Source organism: Gymnodraco acuticeps, unplaced genomic scaffold (assembly GCF_902827175.1).
Source record: "Gymnodraco acuticeps unplaced genomic scaffold, fGymAcu1.1, whole genome shotgun sequence".
Classification (NCBI taxonomy): Eukaryota; Metazoa; Chordata; class Actinopteri; order Perciformes; family Bathydraconidae; genus Gymnodraco; species Gymnodraco acuticeps.
The window spans coordinates 3,996,032-4,023,543 of record NW_022990701.1 but is presented as its reverse complement, the minus strand read 5'-3'; the positions used below and the strand labels follow the sequence as shown (position 1 = coordinate 4,023,543).

General features: G+C 43.3%; 1 protein-coding gene across 1 annotated transcript in view; it reads left to right on the top strand.

Moving 5' to 3' along the window:
- LOC117556087 (voltage-dependent T-type calcium channel subunit alpha-1H-like) overlaps positions 1-27,512 on the top strand; it is a 56,135-nt gene that overhangs the window by 19,364 nt on the left and 9,259 nt on the right. Inside the window, 24 exon segments of the mRNA XM_034231236.1 lie at positions 904-1,216; positions 1,306-1,398; positions 2,598-3,186; positions 7,727-8,106; positions 9,807-9,958; positions 10,459-10,644; positions 10,918-11,035; positions 11,534-11,689; positions 12,816-12,903; positions 13,622-13,692; positions 13,694-13,819; positions 15,886-16,179; positions 16,663-16,763; positions 17,171-17,294; positions 17,859-17,927; positions 18,161-18,345; positions 22,035-22,161; positions 23,320-23,445; positions 23,535-23,624; positions 24,039-24,231; positions 25,921-26,072; positions 26,188-26,297; positions 26,823-26,956; positions 27,414-27,484. Coding sequence (XP_034087127.1) covers positions 904-1,216; positions 1,306-1,398; positions 2,598-3,186; positions 7,727-8,106; positions 9,807-9,958; positions 10,459-10,644; positions 10,918-11,035; positions 11,534-11,689; positions 12,816-12,903; positions 13,622-13,692; positions 13,694-13,819; positions 15,886-16,179; positions 16,663-16,763; positions 17,171-17,294; positions 17,859-17,927; positions 18,161-18,345; positions 22,035-22,161; positions 23,320-23,445; positions 23,535-23,624; positions 24,039-24,231; positions 25,921-26,072; positions 26,188-26,297; positions 26,823-26,956; positions 27,414-27,484 — 4,048 coding nt within the window.

Here is a 27,512-nt window from a genome sequence, read left to right as displayed (position 1 = left end):
ATGATTGATTGCTTATCTCTCCACTGCACCCTGCCTCTCTCTTTTCTTTCTCCGCTTCATCTGTATTTATCTTTCTGTTTCCTCATTTCCTCCCTAAACACTCTTGTGTATTACGCACTGTCTTTCTGTTCTCTCCCAGAAACCAGACCGTCTGTACAAACAATAGGTTGTTTAACGATTTATTTTCCTAAAAATCGTTCAAACGTTACCTGAATTTGTCCAGATATGTATTATTTGGTATTCTAAGCCCCTTTTGTGATTCGTTTTTAAAACAAACAGAGCCATTCTATGTGTTTCCCATTGGACCAAAACCAACAATAAAATGGTTTTACTATAACAAGTTTTATTTGTGCAGCCAGATTCTAATACGGCTTGTTCTTCGGTGTCATTGTTGTAAAAAAAAGAAAAGAAAAAAATATTATTGAGCACATGTTGACAAGTTCCTCCATTTAAATGAACATGGGCGCTTTAGTTTATATTGAGTCAATCTCACATACACATTCCTGCTGTTATAGCTCATCAAATGGCTATTAATCCGTGACTGAAAATAGTCCAACAATCCCTCCTGTCTGAAAAATGACAGTGAGCAGCTCCTAATGCAAAATTAAAACTTTGTTTCTTTACTGTGACCCATTTTTAAAATGTACATCTTCTTGGGGACGGGCTTGGGGCAAAGTGCCACAGACAGGAAAAAAAGTAGAAAAGTTCTGAGAAACTGTCTGTTTGTAGAATGGGGAAACCTACTTTAGATTTAAGCACATATATTAAGTATATTATTGCCCCAGCTGTACCAAATGTGACAGTATGTATTGGCTCTTGCTCTATGCTGTTCTGTTAACCTACCCTCCGTAATTAAGGTGTTTCTAATAAATTCAGACGATATGTTTTTCTCTTCTTCTCCAGGAGATATAACATCTCCTTCCTGAGTGGCTACTATAAGCAAGATGGCACCGATGACCACCCGTTCATCTGCTCAATGGACAGAGAGAACGGGATGCTTCGATGTTCGGATGTTCCTCGCCGCCGTGTGGGCAGGACTTACTGCCTCCTGAGTCCTGAGGAGGCCCGGACAGAGGAGGGACTCAGAGGAGACGATTCGGGGTCATGTGTGAACTGGTACCAGTATTACAACGAGTGTCTGACCGGGGAAGTAAACCCACACAAAGGAGCTATTAACTTTGACAATATTGGATATGCATGGATTGCCATTTTTCAGGTAGGATTTATATAAAGGGGTTGATCTTTTATCAATAATGATGATGCAATTGAGACATCTCACTGTGAGTACTGTGTGCTTTCATACAGGTGATCACTCTGGAAGGTTGGGTGGACATCATGTACTACGTCATGGATGCACATTCTTTCTACAACTTCATCTACTTTATCTTCCTCATTATAGTAAGTGCACTCTCACGCACACACACAAACCTAACATAGGTTTTACCTTTTCATGTTGTACATCATATTGAAGTGCTTTTTCTCATTTTCTCCCCTCATGTTTGGAAATGGGCTAGTCAAACATTTTAAACTTAGCGGAAACCACCAGGGTTGAAAATAGCAGCCTTTGAAGAAGTGCCAAAAACTGCTTTTAGAGCCACATGAAGCTGGATCCAGCAGATCAATCTCAACAGACCCCCATGTTAAAATGCCCCACTTCACAGCAGTAATACACGTTTACAGCCCAGTGCAAAAAATAGCAAATGTCTACTATTTGTATTGTTAATGTATAAAAGCATGCATAATTAAGAGCTAGGCCTGAGTGATAGGTGGGTGCCTCAACAGATTGGGCCGCTAGCTGACTCACATTGTACTTCACCCAGGCCCGCCTCAGCTACACCTCTTTGGACACTTTTGGATTAGTCTGGAGTACTATGGTGGCTTCACTGCCAGCCAGGTTTGAAAGGGCTGGAGCCTCACAACAACTCTTCAGAACCTTGTATAACGTTTTGTTAAAAACACTTCTCAGCGTAATTCAGTCCAGTTCAAAACCTCTGCAGAGAACATCCTTCAACATTACATTACATTACATTGCATTTAGCTGACGCTTTTATCCAAAGCGACTTACAATCAAGAGGCCCTATTGTGCTTTTTGGGGTTTTACCTTTCCCGAAGTGTGTTGCATAGGTTTTTAACCACCAATCACAACAGAGCCGGCTAACCAATCAGAGCAGACAGAGGGGGGAAAAGAGGGGCTGCAGCACAGGTAGTATGAGAAAAATAAAAGCACCTTTTTGAACATTAAAGCATGTAATCATGGCAACAAATAAGAATATGAACCTTAAAATGTGCATAACATGTCCTCTTTATAAGATACGATAACATAAGATAAGATATACTTTATTGATCACAGCAGCATGTAAACAAGGCATTGCACACAATGTTAAGATGAAAAGGAGTGCAAATAGAAAATAATACTATTATTAAACAAATGGTTGAATTGATATCTCTCTGACAGTGTCAATCAAATCTGAACATCATGATCTTTGCGATGCGTTTATGGCTGAGCTGTCGTATTGGATTGCATTAGATAAAGTTGAATACATTGGACACTGGACTGTGTTTTTACAACAGTGTGTCATGTTTTTTGTAATGACCAGGTGGGCTCCTTCTTCATGATCAATCTGTGCCTGGTCGTCATAGCAACCCAGTTTTCTGAAACAAAGCAGAGGGAACACGCCTTAATGAAATCGGAGCAGCGCGCCCGGCAGCTCCACCAATCGGCTTCTACGCTGGCCAGCGACAGCCAACCAGGGAGCTGCTACGAGGAGATCATCCGCTACCTGGGGCACCTGGGCCGCAAGGCGTGGCGGCGCCTGGGCCGCTGCATCACTGGGACACGAAAGCACTTCCACTGCGTGTGTCAGAAAGACCCTGGAGGCGGAGCCACCAGGGGGGGCGGAGCAGGGGAGATGAACGGACTCGCTAACCGGCACTCGGGCCACGTTCCCAACGACCTGTCACACCTTCATCAGCTTTATCACCAGCATCACCAGCATCATCATCATAACCACCAACAGCAGCCCCCCCAGTTTCAGCAGGAGCCTGAGGTGAGAAACGGAGGGAATGGTTTTAATTATCCCTTCATATCGCCCCTCCTCAGCCACCTGGATGCAAAGGCCCGGGACAAGAAGAGGCTGGTTGCCAAGGAGACTGTCAACAGACTGCCACAGCTGGTGCTGGAGCATGGTGAGAACCAAGGGGTGTGTGTGTTTGAGGATGTCAGTGTTTGTGCTCCGCTATTAGCTCGTCAACCTGGTCCCTGCAGGTGTGACTGCATGGGTGTGTTGATTATTTAGATTAAAGGGGTTGTTAACAAAGCTTTCAAAGAAGAGTTCAACCCAAAATGTAGACACTTCTTCCTCTTACCTGTAGTGCTAATAATCAATCTAGATTATTGTTGTGTGAATTGCAGAGTGTTGAAGATATAACTCATCTCAAATATAGGGGGATTGAATGGCATTAGCAATGTTTTTGTTTCAGAAATGAATACCAGTTAATATCAATACCAGTTAGCAGATCAATACCAGACCGTTTTGTGAGTAGATTGAATTAGACACCGTTTTCTTTCTACCAAATTACAAGTGCTTACCATGTCACTGCACATAACAAATTGTGCATTTATGGACAAGAGCAAAAGAGGGAGGGGATTTGTGGTGCTCTAACTACCCCTATTTGCCATAGCCCCCCTGTAGCACCCCCAACACATGTCTGTGGTTTATTTTACAATATCATTTACTTTTCTTTATTTCTTTAAGCTTGTTTGCATCTCTCTGTCTCTCAACATCCAGCACAGCTATGCACCTCCTAATGTACTCACTTAACAATTTCACAACACAGACACTCACTCTCTTAGCTGTTGGGCTTACGGTAATCATATGCCAAAAATATTTAGACACTAAATCAAACCACTGGCCAGCAGTGCATCCACCAGGATGATATATGTGCGGTGAAATCATTTTGATTCATTAGTCGAGGTTTTGTTCACTGGCTGCATCAGTTTGAGATTTCAGAAATTGACGCTGAATGTTGACAGTCCTGTCTTTTGCTGACTGCGTGTGTGCAAGCCAGGTCTGTGGAAATGATATATTAAGATGGGTTTTGTAAACCTTATATTTATCCCTTGAGCTGAATATATTGCGTTGTTTTTATAATAAAAGGACATTGTAATTTTGTGTAATTTAGCCGTACTGCATGCATGCGTGTTCGTGTGCAACCCCCATAACACCAGCAAAGGAAAATCTCTGACTCTGTTCATCATACGAGAGGCTCATGCTCAATGTTTTGGTGTAGTTCAGTAGTGATTTCTGGTGTGAGACCTTGCTGTTGAGTTTTTCAAATGTAATTTTGATGCTTTGAGCACAAAAAGCTGAGTGCCATCCAGAAAGTGTATCTTAGAAGTGGATGTAGTCACTGTGATGTCATGGTTTTGAAGACTCACATTTTACATTTTGACCGTCGCCATCTTGGTTTTAAGGTCATCATGTTTTGTGGAAACAGGAGTGATAAAAGAGCAAAGTACAATCGAAAGCTTTAAGTTTACCTCAATTTTACAATAATATGAATACATTGAAAACACACTGAAGGGGTTAAAGTTGTAAGACAAGAACATGGAAGACACCAAATGGTAGCAACATTCGATCTAAAAGGCAGCAAAACCTTTAAAAAACCTGCTTTATCGTCTGCTATCTCCAATACTATTGAACTCACACCAAAACAATCTAGATTGATAAATAGTGCTCAAGGTAAAAAAGAAAAATACTTGGATTTAAAGATGAACTGTCCCTTTGATGTGCCCCTGTGTTATCGGTAACTTTGCTTTATTTCTTCAGATTCTTTCTTTAAAATAAATAATCTTTGAGACCCAAATTATAACAGAGCATATTTCCCCACTCACCCTCGGCAGCATTTAGACATGCAGCTCACAGAAGTCTGTCACCTCTGACACAGTGTATGTGGATTAAATATGCTCAAAGTATTATAAAAAAGGAGAAGAGCTTCTGCATGCCCTGCACATTTCATTTTACATTCAAAAGCGTTCAGTCCTTGATCAGCCTGCTAGGCAAACTGTACACTTTGTTGTATTTCTACATTCAGGTAATAGGCCCAAAGGAAACGCATCTGTCACCCTTACATAATATTGCACTTGGGGTATTTTTAGCCTATGGGATTTGTAGAAAACAAATATGGAGACTAAGTGATGTGATATATGAAAGGGGAGGTCAACACACATTTACAGCAGTTTCATGCTGGATAAACAAATAATCTGTTAAAAACATTTGGCAAATGCTGTCATACAACAAAACCCTGTATTTAACAAAATAAGTCAAAAGAGTCATAACGCTTTAGTCAAACCTATTCAAGCCTACAGATTGCAGTTTTAACAATTGATAATTCATCCAGAACAAATCTCCCTGACCTTTTTGTACATATCTCATCCTCTATGGTTGATTACCTTACATCTGAGGGGAGACATAAAATGAAGGAATTAGGATGTGGCTGTTCATGGAAATGATTAACAACAGGATATTGAAGAGACATGTCACCCTGATTGAACATCTTTTACTTACTTACACTAAATGTGTTATAAAATGTATTTTTAGATAATTAACGGCAGCATGTCTTGGCAGAGACAATGTAAATTACTCTGGATAAATCACACACTTTGAGAACTTGCCCTGGAAGATTTTATGGTTCTGATTTTCAGATGTAAAGGGTTTAAAGGGCTCCTCCAAAGGAATGCACTCCTACATATTGGGGGACCCACTTCACAGAAACATTCAACTGGACGGTCAAATTCAGAGCAGCAGATATCCTGACTTTAATTCCCTGATACGCTGCAAAACACAACACATACTTTTAAAGACTCCATACTTGGGCTTTAGAAAACTATTTTTGACAAAATAACACTGAAAACATCACAGTGACATTGTCTGTTTTCTGCTATTTTCTCAGACTACAACATCTGGCTTTTTGCTTATTTTCCGAAAACTTCATTCATAACGTTCATGTCAACATTCAAAATGACATTTCAACTTTAAATCAACATTTAATTGTTAATTATCTTTTCTCGCATGTCTATTCATTCTGTTTAAACCCAGTATTTCTGCACGGTTGCAGATAAAGATGAAGCTACACTAATCAGTGTTTCCCCTGTTTACCAGTGCTGCAGAATTACGAGTGCCGATGCTAAAAATGTAACACAATCATTAATATTTCCGACTCTCGCAGCTTAGTCTCTCCACACACACTCATGGAGTGGAGCAGAGGAGAGACAGGTGAGGGGAGGATAACACTGTCTGAACCTGTGGCAAACAGGCTCTAAATGAATGGTATTATCCTATTCATAGATTCCAATGGTGGCTGTGAAGGATTTGTTTGATCCATACATTTCATAAAATGTGTAAAGTTGGAAAGTCAACATTATTTAAAAAAAAAGAGATGGATAGCATTTCCAAAACCATGCTTTTATCCAACTAAATATGCTGCTTTTATCCTTATTTGTTGGTGTCTAGCCTTTCAAAATCAACAATCACTACTTGCTCACCCGCTTGCTGCACACAAAGGGAGGCAAGCACTGAAAATGTATATTCATTAAAGAAAGTTAATTTAATAGAAAGAGAGAGTTACTCATGTAATCCCATTAATTACTTTATTCAAATTGAGAATTTTCTTGGCGGATTATTATTTTCTTCTAGGGTGATGATGTCATGAAATATGACGACAGACCTTTGAAATTTGTATAATCTCACTAGAAGTTTCCAATGTCAAAAAAAAGGTACAGCCCTACCATCCAGTGCTAGAAGCCATAAGTGGTATTCCCCATTATGTTTGACCTTCATGTGTAAAATGTTAAGTGACAGAGAAAGTAAGTGTATACAACTCAGTGGTTAATGTAACTGGCACACTTCCAGTGCAAAGAAAACTGAGTCAAATTCAGTGTGTGCTCGAATGCATTGGCAATCCTGGGCCAAATTATTTTTACAGAAAAGGTTTTTTTGTAACGGAGAGCAATGTTTAGCAATTCCGCCTGCTGAAAGTTTCCCTGCAGCTCATATTATCTATACAGAGGCTCACCACAGAACGGCTAGATTGGATTCACTATATCAGTCTCCAGTGAAACATGAATTTGTTGTAATTGTGATGACAAGTGAACTGCTCCTGCTAGATTAGTCTTTGTTGTTATGCCATTGGAGCATTCCTCCCGAGCTGCTTGCTAATGAATTCTGCTGAAATCTTACTCCCGCTTCACTCCACGCCCCTTCCCCCTATCTCACACACACACACACACACACACACACACACACACACACACACACACACACACACACACACACACACACACACACACACCACACACACACACACACACACACACACACACACACACACACACACACACACACACACACACACACACACACACACACACACACACACACACACACACACACACACACACACACACACAAACCCCTGTTCTAATAAAAGATTTCCCCCTCTTCACAAAAGCATCCCAACTGCACAGTGTCTTCCATGTTATTGAATTTCTCACAGATAATTAAATGAAGGTGCTCTCCTTTACCTGGCAGATTATATATTGAGTGACGAAATATCATCTGCAGGATTGCAACATGCGGAATCAACTATTTACCATTAACCTTGTGCATGTAGGATGTATGATGTTAATAACCCGTATCTATATCACCTCTTCCCTGTGTCTGTGCAGGTGGGTGTACCGGGCAGCCTGGGTTACCGTTGCCAGGTGAAGTCCCAGGAGACTCCTCAGTATGCCCGTACTGCATCTACTACAACCAACTGAGTGATAGTGAACATGCTAATGAGCATCCTGAAGATCAGCATCATGGTTACAGCAAATCATGCCATGGCAACAGCCCGTGTCATAGTAGCAGCCCATGCCACTGTAGCAGCCCCCCCCGCCGCGTTGATGCTCAGGTGTCGGAGCCGAAGAAAAGGCTGTACAAGCGCTGCTGGGCGGGACTCCAATCTAAACTGGAACTCATCGTTTCCAGCAGATACTTCAGCAGAGGGATCATGATTGCCATCCTCATTAACACACTGTCGATGGGCATAGAGTACCACGAACAGGTATGTAAGAGTCTGAGTGATGGTAAGAGGCTGCACGCGTGTGTATGCACATGCATAGCTATGTGTGAGACACTTGCAGATTGGATGTGGTACAGTTTGATTGAAAATGGATGTGCTAATCACTGTGAAGTCAATAACCCCACCCTCCAATCAAAACGTACAACACCAAGCATATGGGATCACCAAGCGTGTGTGAGTGTGACTTTGTGTGGGCTGAGCATTCATGTATCAGAAGGTGGAGAAACTCATAAGACCTGAAGTGTTAATTAAAGCGTGACCCTGGGACAGGAGAGAGTGAGCGGTGTGGAGACGGGGCAGAGTGAGAAAAGCCAGTGTGAGCGAGTGAAGAAGTGAGGAGGAGGAGAGCAGATCTGACATTGTGATTGGCTGAAAGAGACGGTGGGAGATGGGGGAAGATTGCCGTTGGCCCATTTCCTGAACAATATGATAGACTTGGATGGCCTTGACTTCTTGAATATCTAACATTTAAGGATAAGACCAGCTCTTTTTTAACCTTTTTTAAATGAGCCGGTCCTTTGAAGAGACCAAAACCAAGAGTGAACTGTATGAATGAATAAAGGAATAGAAGAACAGCCTGATACCGTTTTTTCTCTGTGCCATAGAATTCGATTGTCATCTCAAAAATATTTAGTACAAATACAGAGCCATACAATTTAGTTGGATTACCCTTCCTCATTTCAGGGAACATGAACAGTGTGTTCATGTTTTTTTAATCCCCGGAAAGTAGCTCTTTGACAGGCAAATGTCACGAGCATGCTCAGAGACACATCTTCTTGTTTACACTGCTGCGTTTGTTTGTCAAGCTGGGAGAAATAAACCACAATGTTTGTATTTACTGTAATGAAGAAATGCCACCTCTTGCTATGTTTTCAATACCTTCGTTTTTATTCAACAAGATCTCCATGGCATGATGGCATGTGATATATCACACTCTAGATATGTGAAGAATAAAACTTAAAATATGTGGTTCTCAAACTGTTTCTGTATTGCCCCTGTTCACAATCAGAAAGCCTTTAATCGCCCTGCAAACAATTGTTTTTACAAACCAAAAATAGTGTGAAAATTACTGACAAAACATATTTGAAAATAATGATCTAAAATGTACATGAACTACTTTTGGATTCATGAAAATAACTACTTAAACATAGACTTGGACTGAAAAAAACACTCAGTTATTCTCCAGTGAACCTGAGAGTAAGATCATTTTTAATATGCACAGTGTTTTGCAGTCTGACTCAATATTGATAGCCTTGCTTTACACTCCTTTTTGACTAGAATCAAATGAATTCAGCTCCAACTTTTCCTTCCAGTCATGTGTTTCCCTCCTGTAATACCTCTACAGACCCAAGAGTGGCCCCGCCCTGCAAATTGAGAACCACAGCTTTAAGTAATATGAATGACATCAATAATAAAAAGTGTATTCCCTCAATCTACTCCAGAGGATAGTCAGTAAAAGCACACCTGTATTCACATCCTGGAGCAGCTGCGCTCTCCATATCTGCGACTTCATCATCCATATAAAGCTAAACTGCAGCCTTGAGGGGCATTTCAGAAACATGTTTACTCTCCTCACTGCCAGTCTGTCTGTCTCTGTTTATTTGTTCATTTTTCTCTCTGCCTGTCCAATATGTACATCAATCTCTCTCTGTTTTCTCTCCACAAACACTGCGCCTCTTCAGCCGAAGGAGCTGACAGATATTTTGGAGATCAGTAACATGGTGTTCACCAGTCTGTTCAGTCTTGAGATGCTGCTGAAGCTGGCAGCTCTCGGGCTCTTTGGCTACATCAAGAACCCCTACAACGGCTTCGACAGCGTCATTGTCATCATCAGGTGGGGCTCTAGAGGGAGGGAGGGGTCTTTCACTGTAAGTTAACCCCAAAATGGATATTCTGTAAGTGGATATTGGTTTTTGTCGTTTGAAAATCCTCCCTGCGAGTCAGAGTCCTGAGCTGTCACAGTGGCTCTGCAGTGAAGCACTGTGGCTGCACTCTGAAGTCCAAGGGACCTGTATTCACTCCATTATGAAGTACTACAAGCTAAATTATGTATCTGAGCTGGAAGGGCTTTGCTTGTTTACTGTACCAGCGCACAATGGTATCCCCTCCTTTATTGGCTGGTAAGCTGTAAACAGCATTGGCCCATTTCCTCTTTTCAGTTGCCACATAGCCACAAAACGTAGCACTTTATTTACCTGAAATTAGGCTATTGTGCTTTGATGCTAATGCTGATTTACATGGAGTTGCAGCTGTGGTTAAGAACATATTGATTCCTTTGCTTGCTTAAATGCAAATCTAACTTTTTGTTTATAATGCTGCTTGTGTGTGTTGCAGTGTGTGGGAGATTATGGGTGAGGCAGAGGGAGGCTTGTCGGTGCTTCGTACCTTCAGACTGCTGAGGGTTTTGAAGCTGGTCCGCTTCCTTCCTGCTCTGAGGAGGCAGCTGGTGGTGCTGGTGAAGACCATGGACAATGTGGCCACATTCTGCATGTTGCTGATGCTCTTTATATTCATATTCAGGTATTTGTCTTCCTTTCTCTCAAGGCCATACTGCAGGCTGAGTCTCACCAACCAAACCGTTCTTTTCTCAGCTTCAATTATACCTTTCGGAAAATTGCAATCATTATGTCTGACCTTTTTCTTACACTGTTGCAAAACATATTACCACATGCATCATCACCCTTTCCACTCACGCAATTATTCACGCAGGCAGTATTACATATCCATAATAAATTACTATGTAATGAAAGTAATGTATTTTCTGATTGTTTTGTGTCTGTTTGTGTGTTGCAGTATCTTGGGAATGCATTTGTTCGGATGCAAATTCGGTTTGCGACAAGACACTGGAGACACCTTACCTGACAGAAAAAACTTTGACTCCCTGCTCTGGGCGACTGTCACTGTGTTTCAGGTTAGACAAAGACACTGACATGCACTATTCCCCTCAGATACAGACACACCAGAAGAGTTCATAAGTACACTTCAAACATATTTAATTTTGAGGAAATTCCCTATTAAATAAACAGCTTAAAGTGCGATTTTAAAACTAATTGGGAGGAAATCAGCAGAAGCCGCCGTCACCCGTAGGAGACCTGACGATATTCCCCATTTATTCATGTGCTCCAATTTGAGAGTGCTCACTCTCGACTTTCCAACAAAATATAAAAACTCTCCCAGTGGGCAGGTGAGATACGCTTCACAAGCAGAGTAGGAGGAAGAGTAATGAATCAAGCACTCCACAGGAGCTCATTTACCACTGATGAGCATCATTAACGTTCAACTGACTGAGATATGAAAGGAAGAACCCTCTTGCATTATGACTCCTATTATACTTACAAACAGCTACTACAGTTGATATCTGGTTCGTTCTGTTTGACGGTGTTTGTCTTTTATCTCTTCCCCTCTGCAGATCCTCACTCAGGAGGACTGGAACGCGGTGCTCTATAATGGGATGGCCTCCACCACGCCGTTGGCCGCCCTCTACTTTGTAGCCCTCATGACATTCGGCAACTACGTCCTCTTCAACTTGCTTGTAGCCATTTTGGTGGAGGGCTTTCAGGCCGAGGTAAGGGGCAAAGATGCAGTTTCATTTGAGCTACCCAGAGAACGAGGCAGCGAGAACGGGACTAATTGAGCTCTGTTGTGCTGATGATACCAAAGCTCCCTACGGGAGCATAATCTCCAGCATCCTGCCTGTGTGGCTTCTCCCCTTTCTCTCTTTATCCGCTGTTTTCCTGTTCTTGCACAGTTGTCCTTTCTTCCCCTCTCTCTCTCTCTCTCTCTCTCTCTCTCTCGCTCTCTCTCTCTCGCTCTCTCTCTCTCTCTCTCTCTCTCTCTCTCTCTCTCTCCTCTCTCTCTCTCGCTCTCTCTCTCTCTTTGTTCGTTCCCTTGTCTTTCTTTCTTTCTCTCTATCTTTCTTTCTCTCACACACACACACACACACACACACACACACACACACACACACATACACACCACACACACACACACACACAACACACAACACACACACACACACACACACACACACACACACACACACACACACACACACACACACACACACACACACACACACACCATTCTCTCCAGGGTAGGATGTGTTTGATATCGCCTGCCATTCACAGCTGGTGAGCTTTTGTTGTTTAGTTTTCATCTTTTATCTCCAGCATCAGAGAGCACTTGCTCACGCTCTCTAGCTCTATCATAAAACACACACACACACACCACACACACACACACACACACACACACACACACACACACACACACACACACACACACACACACACACACACACACACCACACACACAACACAACACACACCACACACACACACACACACACCACACACACACACACACACACACACACACACACACACACACACACAGAGATACCCTTTGCCAAAGCCGTCTGCCTCCATATATCTGGCGTGAATTTTAATTAAATTCAGTAAAGCTTTATTGGCGTGACTACAGCAGATCGCTGCCAAAGCCATGCACATAACTCAACTAGAGAACACTGGAGATCCCCTTCGCCCGTCTGCCTCCCGCTCTTTGTTTCTCAGTCTGTCCCCCATTTTTCACTTTTATACCAGTCAACAGACAGTGAGAAAATGATGAAGATGATGATGCACATTATGATGATAGTGGGGATCCCGGTGATGTGGGTGTTTCCGTGTGTTTAGGGTGATGCCAACAGATCCGAGGCAGATGACGAGAGGCAGTCGCTCTGTTACGAGGATGAGGAGAAGTTGAGAGAGATGTACGCTGCAGGTACTAACTCTTATATTAATTCAGAGCTGGACATGGAAACATGGACCCTCAAATGCATGATCATCCAGCTTTTAAACAAATCAACAGCTTTACTAAAGGGTGTTTTAAAAAGAAAAGATACACAAACTGAAGTATTTTTACCCAAACTGTGTAAACATTTTGTGTAAAACGTTTAAAGACCGCTTCCTCGTTTACTTATGACCTGCCCTATGGTACTAGTTGTATTGCAAACAATACCAAGAACCTTTCCCTATTAGATCATTTTTATGAAACCCAAAGATTCTGTAAAATTGTCTATTAATTTGAAAACTTTCCATGTTTTGAATTCTTTATTCATTTAATAACTGCTGCACATCCCAGAGTGTCTCTCTCTATGGAGATGTAAAAGCTGTTTTCTAACAGAAATGTAGTCAGCCAGAGATAAATACTGTACATTTTCAAACTGTGCTTTTTTTTACACTTTTTTTTAAACATTGGTCTGATCTTCGACCTATTTTTAACGACTATATGTTGAAGAAATTGGTATCTTAATTGGGAAACTTCATAATGTGTATCACTAAATTACAAAATGTAAACTACACCTCAGGTTTTCAAATTCACAAATCAGAAAACATGACCTCTGTTGCTGAATTTTGTAGCAATAACTGTGAAAAATACGTTTTAATAAACAGAAATTATCCTTTAACTAAAATGTTTTCCTTTGGTTGTGTTTGTGCAGAGCTCAAGATCCAGGCCATGATGTTGAGTCCCAATGGTCTCCTGAACCCAAAGGCCTCCATGCCCCAGCTCCACCCCCCCCCCTCCTTCTCTGCCCGTCATCACACACACGGCAGCCACGCCCACCATCAACTACAGCCAGTCGCGGCGGGCGAGTGGCGTCTCCATGGACGTCCACAGCCTGGAGCTGAGGTCTCCGGTGAGCCACATGATTGTATTATCACCACATTCAAAAGTGCAATAAAGTTGATTTGCAGAAGCACTCAAAATTAAAATGATAAAATATATTAAAAAAAAGAGATAAAGTTGAGCTGGACCTTCAATTTGATTGGAAAGATGAATGTCTTGAATGTCTAAAGCTGAGGATTTGTGATTGTTTTGCAGTGTAAAATTGACACTGATATAATCGAAATGAGAAAAAAAGCTTCCTTATGACCTTTAATCAAAGTGGAGTTTGTTTGTTGACATTCGGTGATTCTCTACAAAACCCATCATGGGCATTCTTAAGACACATATGAGGCCTTTGCTTCTTCATATAACATTTGCAAAGCAACATTTCTTGAAGTACCAATTTTTCGGCTGGACTGTTCAATTGACTCTGTGGGTCTGCATGTCGATATTTATTACCTGAGTGGATCCAAGCAAAGCTTCTATCGGCTCTGATCATGTGGTGTGTCAGAATCATCACAGGAGAGAACTGTTTTCCGGCGGTTTAACAGAGAGTCAAACCTGTGCAGCGCAGAGAAAAATGACATGCATTGCTGCTCTTTTCAGCCGCCGCTGCCGGTTAATTGGTGGCACGCTGCTGTCAGAGATGGTGTTCTCTCCAGCTGTGGTTAGAGATGAGGGTTTTACTGGTTCTTATTTGTGACATTTCAGGTGGTTGGACTAATTTACTTCTGCCTGGAAAGTTATGTACATGTTTTTGACCTTCTTTGAATCCAGTTTCACACAGAAGGATACATATTTATTTTTACAAGCACAGTGTTTTCTTTTCAAGACTTGAGAGGAATGAATATATTTGCTATCTAAAAAGCTTTTTCTTTTATTGCCTGTTAGGCCTCTGTCTCTCACACATTAGGTGTTTTACATTAATGTCCTGCCCCCTCTTTCTGTGTGCAGTTTCTCATGTGGAGTCAAATATAATTTGTTGATTAAGCTAGACAGAAATGGTTTCGATGCTACAGTCACATAATCATTGACAGATAAAAACGAGATCACAAAGGGTCCTGAATAATGCTCTTAAATCTGATGGCCTTATGTTTGTCCAGGCTGGTATTTGCTCTACAGCAGTGCTACTGGCCAATAACTCCACAGGGTGCCTTCAGTCTGTTAATGGAATACTTCACCCACAAAATGACCATTTGTATTCAACATAAATTACTCACTGCACGTTACTTTAAATTCTCGAGGAAAACTCTGTGAGCGAAGAATAAAAAACTGAGAAAGGTATTGATGAACTGAAGCAAAAGCAAAACTCTATCAAAACATCTTTTGATCAAATTCAGACTCCCACGGATAATATGTTATGAAAGTCGTGAGCATACTACTGGATAATTCATCAAGGTTTTTATCGGTTTTTTATTCTTTGATCACAGTGGAGGCCTGTGAGAAAAATAATGTGTCTTCAAGAATTTAAGGTAAGGGATAAGTGTTTGATATAGAAATGGTTATTTTGTAGATGAAGTATTCCCTGAAAAATGAGATGTTTACTTAAAGGTCACCTATTATGCTAAATCCACTTTTCATGTCTTTAATACATCAACATGTGTTCCCTCTGCATTAAGAGATTACGAAAGTTTCAGGGAAAAAGATTATCTCTCTTTTTGTCCTGATCCATTTATATAAAAACCTGTCTGAAAATGAGCTGATCAGATTTTAGCAACTTTATGATGTCATAACGATTTTTTGGCTTGTGTAACCATTAGCCAATAACCAACCTGAGTAACCCCCCTCCACCGTATCACCTGAATCTCCTCCTAGAGCACCATTGTGTTTTATTTTAACCGAATATCTCTCAGAGGGGCGTGGGGAGGGGCCCCTTATTTTCATCTAAAGTAACAGACCCAGAATCAGCACTTTAGTAACAGGGCTGAAACAGAGGGGATTATGGGATGCTACAATGCATGATCTGTTTGGTATTTCGAGCCAAACACTTCAGAGACATGTTTTGTATATATCTGAGACCTATAATATATTGATGAAAAACAGTATAATAGGGGACCTTTGAAGAAGTCAGTCAGAAATATTTCTTCCCGTTTGAAGTTGGCTACACAGGATCCGTGGGAGAGCCGGCGCTCCAGCTGGACGAGCATCAGCCGAGCCCCCAGCCTGCACCGGAGGAGCCAGTCGGGGGAGATGGAGTCGCTGCTGTCCGACACACACACCAGCTCCAACTACAGCAGCAGGGACCAGTCTCTGGACCAGGCGGACTACCTGCAGGTGCCCATGCTCCACTCCCCCGACTGCAACGGCACCACCTTCCACCTCCCGGACCCCGATGACGCTAACGTGAGCACAAACTGCAGCGACACCCAGGACGAGGACGAGATTGAAGAGGTACGGCCTGCTGCATTTTTTATTATTATTCATTTGTTCCAGATTTAAAAAATATTGATGTAAGACTGTTTAAATGAGTCATGAGCACAAGGTTGTTTTCACTGTGTGCCGCTTCTGTTATTTCCAGTTAAAACAATTGAATAAAAGAAGTCGTTTCAGCGTGTTCACAAGTTCAAAATCTGCTGCTAATTGCGAAGGCATAATTCCAACCTTAGTACCCTTAGACTCTTTGAAAATATTTAATTAGCTGAATTTAATTTATGAGCAGGGAGGAGGATATACTGGGCACAAAAACTTGTGCTGTGTTGGGCTTTTTATGCACTGATACAACACGAGTCACATCTACAATGCAATGTTTTTTAACACCAATTATTTCATATGTGTGTGTGTGTGTGTGTGTGTGTGTGTGTGTGTGTGTGTGTGTGTGTGTGTGTGTGTGTGTGTGTGTGTGTGTGTGTGTGTGTGTGTGTGTGTTTCTTTTAGAGTTTCTGTAAGAAGTTGAAGAAGATTCTGGAGCCATACGAGCCTCAGTGGTGCCTGGACCATGAAGAGTGGTCTCTCTATGTGTTCGCTCCTCACAACCAGTAAATACACACACCACACACACACACACACACACACACACACACACACACACACACACACACACACACACACACACACACACACACACACACACACACACACACACACACACACACACACACACACACACACACACACACACACACACACACACACACAGGGGCACACACAGACACACACACACAGCCTTTGATTTTTTTCTCACGAGTGGCCTAAGTGGCTTAAACCAAAACTCACAGTTGAAGGGGGGAGGTAACATCCAAGATGAAGAAATACAATTTTCCCTTTTATCAATTAAAACTTCTCCAGTGATAACCAGCACATTACGTAGACTTATGCAGTGAAGTAGAGATGTTCGTTAAAACCGGAGTAACTCATTTAATTCCTTTTCTGTTTCTCACTTCAGGTTGAGGCTGTGGTGTCAGAGGGTCATCGAACACAAGCTGTTTGATCATGTCATCCTCCTCTTCATCTTCCTTAATTGCATCACTATTGCACTGGAGAGACCAGACATACAGTCCAACAGCATGGTAGCACACACACACGCACAACACACACACACACACACACACACACACACACACACACACACACACACACACACACACACACACACACACACACACACACACACACACACACACACACACACACACACATTCACTCTCTATTTATCTATACTTGTGAGGTCCCTCATTACATTATGCTTTCCCGAACGACATTGGAACAACATGCTAAACCCCAACCTCGACTGTGTGGTTGGGTTTCTGCACTGAAAATTCATTTCTGGTCTGGTCTTTTATTTGATCAATATTATACAACACAAGCTGTTGATTACAGAGTGGTTCATCTGCTCGTTGCTGATGTAACAGCAGTTTTTGAGTCATTATAAAAACACGTGCTGTTCTAAAAAATTGTGTTCAACATGTTTCTACTACAATCATTATGGATTGTTGGATTTTTCCTCCAAGCTCATTGCAGTTAGAGTACTAAATCTTGTGGGACTTAAAAAACCCTTCAATTAATGAATGTGTTTCTCTGTGCACAATTCTGTGTGTTGTGTGTTTGTTTGTTTTTGTGTGTGTGCGTGACAGGAGCGAGTGTTCCTCAGTGTGTCCAATTACATCTTCACTGTGATCTTCGTGGGTGAAATGATGATCAAGGTAACCATTACAAGACACGAACGAGCACTTCACTCCAAATTAAATTTCTCTTCTTACTTAAAAAGGGCAATTTTCTCCCTGGTTGTGCATCAGAATCACTTTTAAACCAATTTTACACCTCATTTTTTTCGATTATTTCAGTAATTGTGTTGGATATGTGTGTGTGTGTGTGTGTGTGTGTGTGTGTGTGTGTGTGTGTGTGTGTGTGTGTGTGTGTGTGTGTGTGTGTCAAGGTGGTTGCTTTGGGCCTGTACTTTGGAAAGGGTGTGTACCTGCAGAGCAGCTGGAATATTTTAGATGGAATTCTGGTGTTTGTGTCCATGGTGGACATCCTGGTCTCCCTCGCCTCATCGGGTGGAAATCGAATCTTAGGAATCCTGCGTGTGCTTCGTCTGCTCCGCACATTGCGGCCACTCAGGTAGGAGTGCAATGTTTTTTTTTGTGTTTACTCTAATAATACTATCTTGCAGTGGTGTAAAAAGTATTTAGATCCTTTACTTAAGTAAAAGTACTAAGACTATACTGTAAAAACACTCAATCACTCCAAGTAAAAGCACTGCATTGAGGACTGGACAGGAAATGTACTTAAATTATAAGAAATACAAGTGTTAAATGCAGAAAATAAACTCAAAACGATTGAAATAAAATCCTAAAATATTAAAATATTTCAAAAGAAAAGCCAGAAATCTTCACGTTTAAGAAGATGAAACGTCGGGTTACGTATTGTAACCCTTGTTATATTAGCACAGGCGGAGCCCTCTACTGGACTCTATGGGTACTACCTTATCATGCAAGCATTCACCTACTGAGATTTCTATGGACATAGCCGGCCCCGGGGCGGGCCTACCTGAATGCGTGCGCATCTCACTTCCGTATAAAAGGAGGCCTCGCCTCCTGACCATCATCCTACATCACTCTTCAGCGAGCGGTATAGGACAGACAGTGCCTCCAAGGTAGAGGGCTCCGCCTGTGCTAATATAACAAGGGTTACAATACGTAACCCGACGTTATATCTCTCACAGGATGTATGCACGCACTGTCGTCCAGCACACCGTTCCACTTCACTGTTCCACCTCACTGTCCCTGACCGGCTTTAGCAGCCACTGCGCCTCACTCACCTCTCCCTCGGTTATAACCGTGGAGAAGTCTGGCCGATAGAGCACACCCTGACGCGCTTGCCTCGCGAAAAAACGTGTGCTCGAAAAAAACAGTGCTGAGGGCTCCCCTGCATCCACCTATAGGCAGACAGGGAAAAAAAACCCAGCCCTGTATGGGTTCACTATGCACTCTCCCTCCTGAGTCCCTAAAGAGCACGGGGAGAATGCAAGTGCCCCCTATGTCCCCACACTCAAACACTGACCCCGTGCAGAGTGTGTAGGGACTATAGTATGGAGGGCTCTCCCCCTCCTGCCCCCAGGCAGGCGAGGGGAGCCCTCCAGCCCTGAAAAGGGCCCAGAGCACCCCACGTCCCCCGCGACCCTCCAGGGGTCCGGAGAAACGTAAGGGCATTTTACGCCCGGGGAAAGGGTCAGATGCCCACTGACCAACAGCCCCCCCCCTCCTCACCAGTCCTGTGTTGCCCCAGCAAGCACAGACGTTGAGAAAGAGCCAGACATATCCAAGAGATAACACTTTATGAAGGGGCCTGGCGCCGCCGTGCATATATCCTCCACACTCGCACCGTTGAATAAGGCTGTTGATGCAGCCACAGCTCGTGTGGAGTGCGCACGGACCCCGCCTGCCAGGCGTTTCTTGGACAGAGCTTTTCCAGTCACCCCGCCCCCGAAGCACACAAACAGCTGTTCAGTGCGTCTCAGGGTAGCTGTGCGCTTTACATAAAATGCTAACACGCGCACCGGGCAGAGGAGGTGTAATTTAGCTTCCCTGGCCCCACCATGGGGTGGAAGACTAAATCCCCCCAACTGAATAACCCTCGACCTGAACGCACTCCTTAGGTTCTTGGGCACAAAGGAGGGGTTCGGTCTGAGTGTCGCGCCGCTCCGGTCACCCCGAATCAGTAAACAGCTCGGGTGCACCGACAGAGCGGTTAACTCGGACACTCTTTTGGCTGACGTTAAGGCAAGTAGCAATGCTGTCTTCCACGACAGTGCTTTCAGGGGGGAGAGCTCCAGAGGCTCAAATGGTTCTGTGACCAAAGCCTCGAGCACCAGCGGCAGGTCCCACTGTGGGGTGGAGGCGCGCACTACTGGGCGCAGCCTCCGGCCCCCCTGTAAAAACCGCAACATCAGTGGATGAGAAAAGGCTGACCTGCCGTTGAATCCCTCATGACAGGACGAGATGGCTGCTGCATACACTTTTATAGTAGAATGAGCAAGTCCTCTGTCCACCAATAACTGTAAGAAGGACAAAATAGAGCCTAATTCACAAAATAGGGGCTCTATTTTCCGCTCCTCACACCATCGCTGGAATACCAGCCACTTTGGCCTGTAACAGGCTGTGGTGGATCCAGCTCTAGCTGCCTGGATAGACTGAATAACACTATCAGACAATCCACCCTGTCTCAGCCTGTCCCTCTCAGGAGCCAAGCCGGGAGAGGACGGCCCAGAGTGGGTAACGCCCCGATTGCACCTGCCTCTTGAGACATCGCCCCCCAGAACTGGGGAATCGCCCAGGGCTGGCCCACCTTCATCTGTGTCATCTCTGAGTACCACAGCGCCCCGACGCGATCCGGTGCTACCAGACTGACTGCCAAACGTTCTCACCTCACTCTCCCCAGGAGAGGGAGAACGAGACGCAACGGTGGAAAGGCGTAGAGCAGCTTCCTTGGCTATGGCTCGTGTGCAAACGCGTCCACCCCCAAAGGCGAGTCGTCGCTCAGGGCCATGGAAAACCACAGGGCACAGTGGCTGTTGCGCCGGCTGGCGAACAGATCCACTTCCGCTCTCCCGAACTGGGCCCAGATCTGCTTCACCACTTCTGGGTGAAGCACCCACTCGCCTGGCAGGGGGCCGCCCCTCGACATGAGGTCGGCTCCCCTGTTCTCCAGTCCCGGGATATGGAGGGCTCTCACAGATAACACCACCTCTGATGCCCATAACCACAGCCTCTCCACTGTGGCCAACAAGGCGGCGGAGCGGACTCTGCCCTGCCTGTTGATATAAGCCACTGTGGTGCTGTTGTCGCTCCTGACCAATACGTGTCTCCCTTGAATTAGGGGCATGAAATGCTGGAGGACTAACACTACCACACGTAGCTCTAGGAGGTTGCTGTGTCGTGTTTCCGTTAGAGCCCAGCGCCCACCTATAGCCCACTTCAGGCAGGTCCCTCCCCATCATGTTCTGGATGCGTCCGTGAACACTGTGATGTAGGAGGTTACCCGCCTCAGTGGAGACCCCCTCCGGAGGTGCCCGGGAGACCCCCAGAACCGGAGGTTGCCCTCCACTGAGGGGGGGATGGTCACCAGCCGCCGTTTGTGCCTCTTGGGATCCAAACGCAGACTGGAGAACCACCTCTGCAGGCGGCACATATGCAGTAACCCCAACGGGACCACAACGTGAGCAGCCGCCATGAGACCCAGACTCTGCATGACAGTTAAAGCTGTCACTGTCGCCCCCTGTCGCAGCCTGTGAACCTGTGTTCTTATTATACATCCATGGTAGTGACAAGGAGGCGAGGCCTCCTTTTATACGGAAGTGAGATGCGCACGCATTCAGGTAGGCCCGCCCCGGGGCCGGCTACGTCCATAGAAATCTCAGTAGGTGAATGCTTGCATGATAAGGTAGTACCCATAGAGTCCAGTAGAGGGTCTGTGAGAGATATAACTGTGAAATGTTTCTTAACAAAACACGACCTAAACAATTAGCAAAAAATTCAATCCATGGTAGTGAGGTAGAAGTATGGCACAGAAAATAAATACTCGGGTGATGTACCGGTACTTCAAATTTGTAGTTAAGTACAGTACCTGAGTACGTTACTTTCCACCACTGCTATCTAGTGTATTTGTTAATGTGTGTGTGTGTGTGTGTGTGTGTGTGTGTGTGTGTGTGTGTGTGTGTGTGTGTGTGTGTGTGTGTGTGTGTGTGTGCGTGCGTGCGTGCATGCGTGTGTGTGTGTGTGTGTGTGTGTGTGTGTGTGTGTGTGTTGCAGGGTGATAAGTCGGGCTCCTGGTCTCAAACTGGTGGTGGAGACTCTGATCACGTCTCTCAGACCCATCGGGAATATCGTCCTCATCTGCTGTGCTTTTTTCATTGTGTTTGGAATTCTGGGAGTCCAGGTAAACATTTATACTCTATATTTCCCCGTTGGTGCAGGAACAGCCTTTTCATTTCTTTTACATGTTTTATTATAGCATTGAACAATAATCAGTTAAAGCTTTTCGCACGTTTTAAGTGCCCAGACATCCGAAGCTGGCTGTCTGTTCTCATGTGAGAAGCAATTGATCACTGTGGTTTAAAATTCACAAGGCCCACCTCACAAAATGCTTCAGGTAATACAAAGTGAAGAGAAAAATTGGGAGGAAATGCAAATGAGCTGCTGATTAGACACCAGAGTCTCTGGAATTAATTAAACATACAATGGTTTAACTACGTAGGGATTGTGCTGAAAAGGGGCTTTCTTAACATTTCCCCCATGATTTCTGTATTATTAATATCATTAATGAATGCCAAATTAAACCTGTTTTAAATAAAAGCAAACCCAGTTTTACAGTATGTATAAAGAGAAGGATCAAGATTATCATTTTATAAAACAGTGGGTCTCAATATGGGACTTTCCTTTGAGTTGCAAATTATTAAAGGCTTGAGAAAGAAAATGTTTTTTCCGTAACACAAATAATTTCTTTATTCCTTTTGATTAGTAATTGATTTTTGATTTTGTGTAATACGACACACAGTTTCATCGCCTCAGGCCTCAAAGTCCTTCAAAGGAAATCATTTGCGGCGGGAAAAATGCTCTTTGGTTTAACAGTTTGTTACTCATATCCACCTTGCTTTATTTTGAAGGGCCAAAATAATGTTTTAACATTATTTTAATGGTATTTTAGGAACAAAAGTGATTTACCATAAACACTTTCTGTGAACTCTGCTCTTAATTATTTGCCATTTTGCAAATATTGCTGTAAATTAAAAAGCTATTCAAATGAACGCTTGCAAATTAAAAGATGCTAGATGAATGCTGAAGCTAATATTAACACACAGGCTTATATTTCTCAAAAACACACTGAATCATCTTGTAATGACTGTGAAGCAGACCGGACCAGATGGTACTTCATATCTGAGCTGCAACATACAGTAGGCCTGCAGGCGCTCGCTGAGTAATTTACTGCACAGTAATTTAAGAACCTCGTTACACTCTGTGAAACCTTATTTACCTGGGAGTCACAGTGTTATTGTATGTGTTAATCGTTTGTGCACACATCTGTCTGTGAATGCAGCTGTTTAAAGGGAAGTTCTTCCACTGCGAGGGGCTGGATGTGAGCAACATCACCAATAAAACCCACTGCCTGGGTTCGGGATACAGATGGGTTCGACGGAAATACAACTTTGACAACATAGGACAGGTTTGTCACTCTGAACACACACAGCACTAACCGCTCGTACAAATGGATTGACAGCGTGACACTTATTTATGTGTGTCTCACTCTTGCAGGCGCTGATGTCGCTGTTTGTTCTGTCATGTAAAGATGGATGGGTCAGCATCATGTATGACGGCCTGGACGCTGTCGCAGTGGACCAGCAGGTGAAGAAATACACACAGAGAAGGAAGAGGGAGGATGGGGGAGGATGTGGGAAGTAAAAAAAGAAAAGAACATCAGGGAGAAATGCAAACTATTCAGTCGTATACATCGTTTTGAACTGTATGTTGGTTCTGTTTGTGCCAGACTCAGGCACAATTTGATCTTGTGTTTTAAAGCAGAAATGGGAAAGATTTCAGCAGGAGAGGAAGGTGTAAGAAAAGAAAAAAGGCAGATGGACGAATAGATGTGTGTTGACAGTGCTGTGCTGACTCAAGATTTACATTGTCGTCTTGTTTATTCTCTCCCCTCTTCACCCCTCCTCACCATCATTCGTCACCCTCTGGTTCTCTTGGATGCTACGTCTCCTCCTCCTCTTCCTCTCCTCTTCCTTTTTCTCTCTCTGTGTCCCTCTGCAGCCAATAAGAAACAACAACCCCTGGATGCTGCTGTTTTTCATCTCTTTCCTCCTCATCGTCAGCTTCTTTGTGCTCAACATGTTTGTGGGCGTGGTGGTGGAAAACTTTCACAAGTGTCGCCAGCAGCAGGAGGAGGAGGAGGCGCGGATTAGGGAGGAGAAACGACTGAAACGGCTGGAGAAGAGGAGGAGAAGTGAGATATGGGAGGGGAAGGGGATGAGGGAGAACGAGTGGCATACAGCACATGGCAATAAGTGTGTCACCCATATGTGAAATTTGAATATGTTATTTAAAAATCTGTCCGCTCTAACATTTTCAATCTCGGAGGAAGGCTTCCTACGAGAGTTTTGAACCTGGCTATAAGTAATTGCTTCAATTCAGACACTAGAGCAAAGTGTGATTTGTGTTTATCCTACGTCACAGCGACCACTGCCATTATTTTACTTGAATGTCTTTGAAGCAGGAGAAACAATTGTACAGTTTTCATTCGCTACGTGCAGAAAATAAAGAAAAGATGGCATGTTGTTGAGTATAAGAAACACAAGTACAGCAACAAGCTGTCAGTTATGGAAAGTGATCATGGATCATTTGCAAATGTGTAACGAACTGTAAGTCAATCTGCTCTACACAATATTCAGTGTTTCCCACAGATCTCAAATATACTTGGGCGGGTGGTGGCACCGGGCGGGGGGGGGGAGTTGGTGGTGGGGTGCGCGAAGCGAAAAAATAAATAAATAATAATAATAATTTTTTAACAACATGTTTATTTATTGACTTTTCATTCCTGTATAATCATTTTGCGCAGAGCACTTCATCCTTCTGGGATTTCATGAAGAACAGCTCCAACGCCTGTGTGTATGGGAACGCCTCTGGTGCTGGTCCATATTGGAAAGGCTGCCAAAGAACAAACAATTTGAAGATGATTTACTTCAAAAATCCTTCCAATGACAATTTGAAGCTTTAAGAAGCTGCAGGGCAACCAGTTGGTGTTTCAGTTCATCCACAAGGTGTTTGATGGGGTCGAGACTTGGTTGTTGTTCAGGCCAGGCAAGTTGTTTCACACCATCCTGGAAAAACATCTCTTTATGGACTTCTGCATTGTGTACCAGGACTTTATCATGTTGAAAAAGGAAAGGGACTCAAACTATAATTGTATATTATAAGGGGACACCCTTGTTTGAACCCAAGGGCCCGGCACAAATCAGAAAAACATCCCAAGACTAAGCACATGAGACAGGTGTGTCCAAACACAGGCCGTATATTGCAGCTGTTATCATACACATACACACGATAAACCTCTTCTTTTTGCATACATACTGTATGAGTACATGCATCATTTTCACATATTATGCTCAGATACACAGTTCTACTGCACTCTCTTTCTCACTCTCACTCCGTCCGCCTCTCTCTACAGTGTAATCTCTAGTAGTGCTTTCCCCTTAGTCAGTTAACTGTCTGGAAGCAGGCAGCGAGCGTTTCTGCCCAAAGACATCTTGAGGTGTGTGTGTTGGTGGGTGTGTTCTTGTGTATGTGTGCGTCCCTGATGGATAGGATTGAATTCCTGAGGTGGCAGTTTTAGTCTGTACACACACACACACACACACACACACACACACACACACACACACACACACACACACACACACACACACACACACACACACACACACACACACACACACACACACACACACACACACACACACACACACACACACACAGATGCCCTCACACACACATATGTACTATCCCACACATGGCAGTGCGCCACTTGGCACACACTTTATCGGTGACTTCATTGCCGATATAATATTTTGTTCTGAATAATTGTAATGACTGTGTGTGTGTGTCTGTGTGTGTGTGTGTGTGTGTGTGTACGCAGGGGCCCAGGAGAAGCCATATTTCGCAGACTACTCCCCGTTGCGTCGATCCATCCACACCGTGTGCACCAGCCACTACCTGGACCTGTTCATCACCATCATCATCTTCACAAACCTCATCACCATGAGCATGGAGCACTACAACCAGCCTAAGGTAACCATGGCAACACCTTCTACTACCTGCCCTAGAACCATAGTAATGAAGCTACTTGCGCTGGTACAGTACAGCCCCAGCGTGTGTTTGATGTATGTGTCTTTGTGTCCCGCAGTACTTCGAGGAGATACTGAAGTACTGCAATTACGTCTTCACAGTGGTTTTTGTCATCGAGACCATTCTCAAACTCCTCGCTTTTGGGCTGCGCCGCTTTTTCAAAGAGAGGTATTGAAGCGCTGACATCAACTAAACTCCTTAATCTACCTTCATATATTTGTACTTACTGTTCTATACATATTTACACCTCTATACATTTATGACGATCCTCTTTACATTCAGTTCATTCTAATTTATATTGCTTTTTTTTTTACATGTGATGTAAATTATAAGATCAAAATGTTTTATGATCTAGATTCACATTGAGTTTTATAAATTGGGTTTTTATTTAATTAGCATTTTTGGAGGGAGCCTGAGAATTAAACTCTATTGCCAAGGCCTGCTTCTAAATAAATGTTATTCAAACGATAAGAAACTTGAACTTGGAGAGCGTCTTGTAAGCCGATTGCAGCTCATGTGACACAAGCGCCATGTCTTAGGGTTTCATTTGACAGCATTTCCACACTGTCATCTGTCAAATAAAGAAACTTAAACTTCATCCTTAGAAAAACTGAAAAATGTGTGTGTGTGTGTGTGTGTGTGTGTGTGTGTGTGTGTGTGTGTGTGTGTGTGTGTGTGTGTGTGTGTGTGAAGATGGAACCAGTTGGACCTCGCCATTGTGTTGATGTCCATCATGGGAATCGCTCTGGAGGAAATAGACCTGAATGCTTCCCTCCCCATCAACCCCACCATCATACGCATCATGCGCGTCTTAAGGATAACAAGAGGTACACACACAGTGACACAAACACACAAACAGACAAGATAAGTTAACCCTTTATGGATCCCCCAGGGAGAAATTCAGTTGTTGCAGCAGCACAAGTGTCCTTTAGACAGTTATAAGTCCAGATATATAGAGAAATAAAAAACAGAGTAGAACTTGTACAAGAACAAATAAAGACAATGTTACAAGGTAAGTAAAACAATATTATTAAGAGAGCATATGGTGTAATTGTAAATGGAATAATACATATTATGATTGTGCAATGATTCTCAATGTTGTCTGTGTTAACCTACAGACAAATATATAAAATATAGCATTTGATGCACTAAGAATGTATAACATAATAACATATTATAGTATAACATAGTTCAGGATAGTATAATAATAGATATACCATTTATAAAACCGCACAAGCATGATGATGAGTGTCTGATAAGAGCTGACACTTTGCCATGTTTCAGTGCTGAAGCTGTTGAAGATGGCTACAGGAATGAGATCTCTGTTGGACACGGTGATGCAAGCGCTGCCTCAGGTAAGAGGCAGCTCTGATGCTGTGAAAT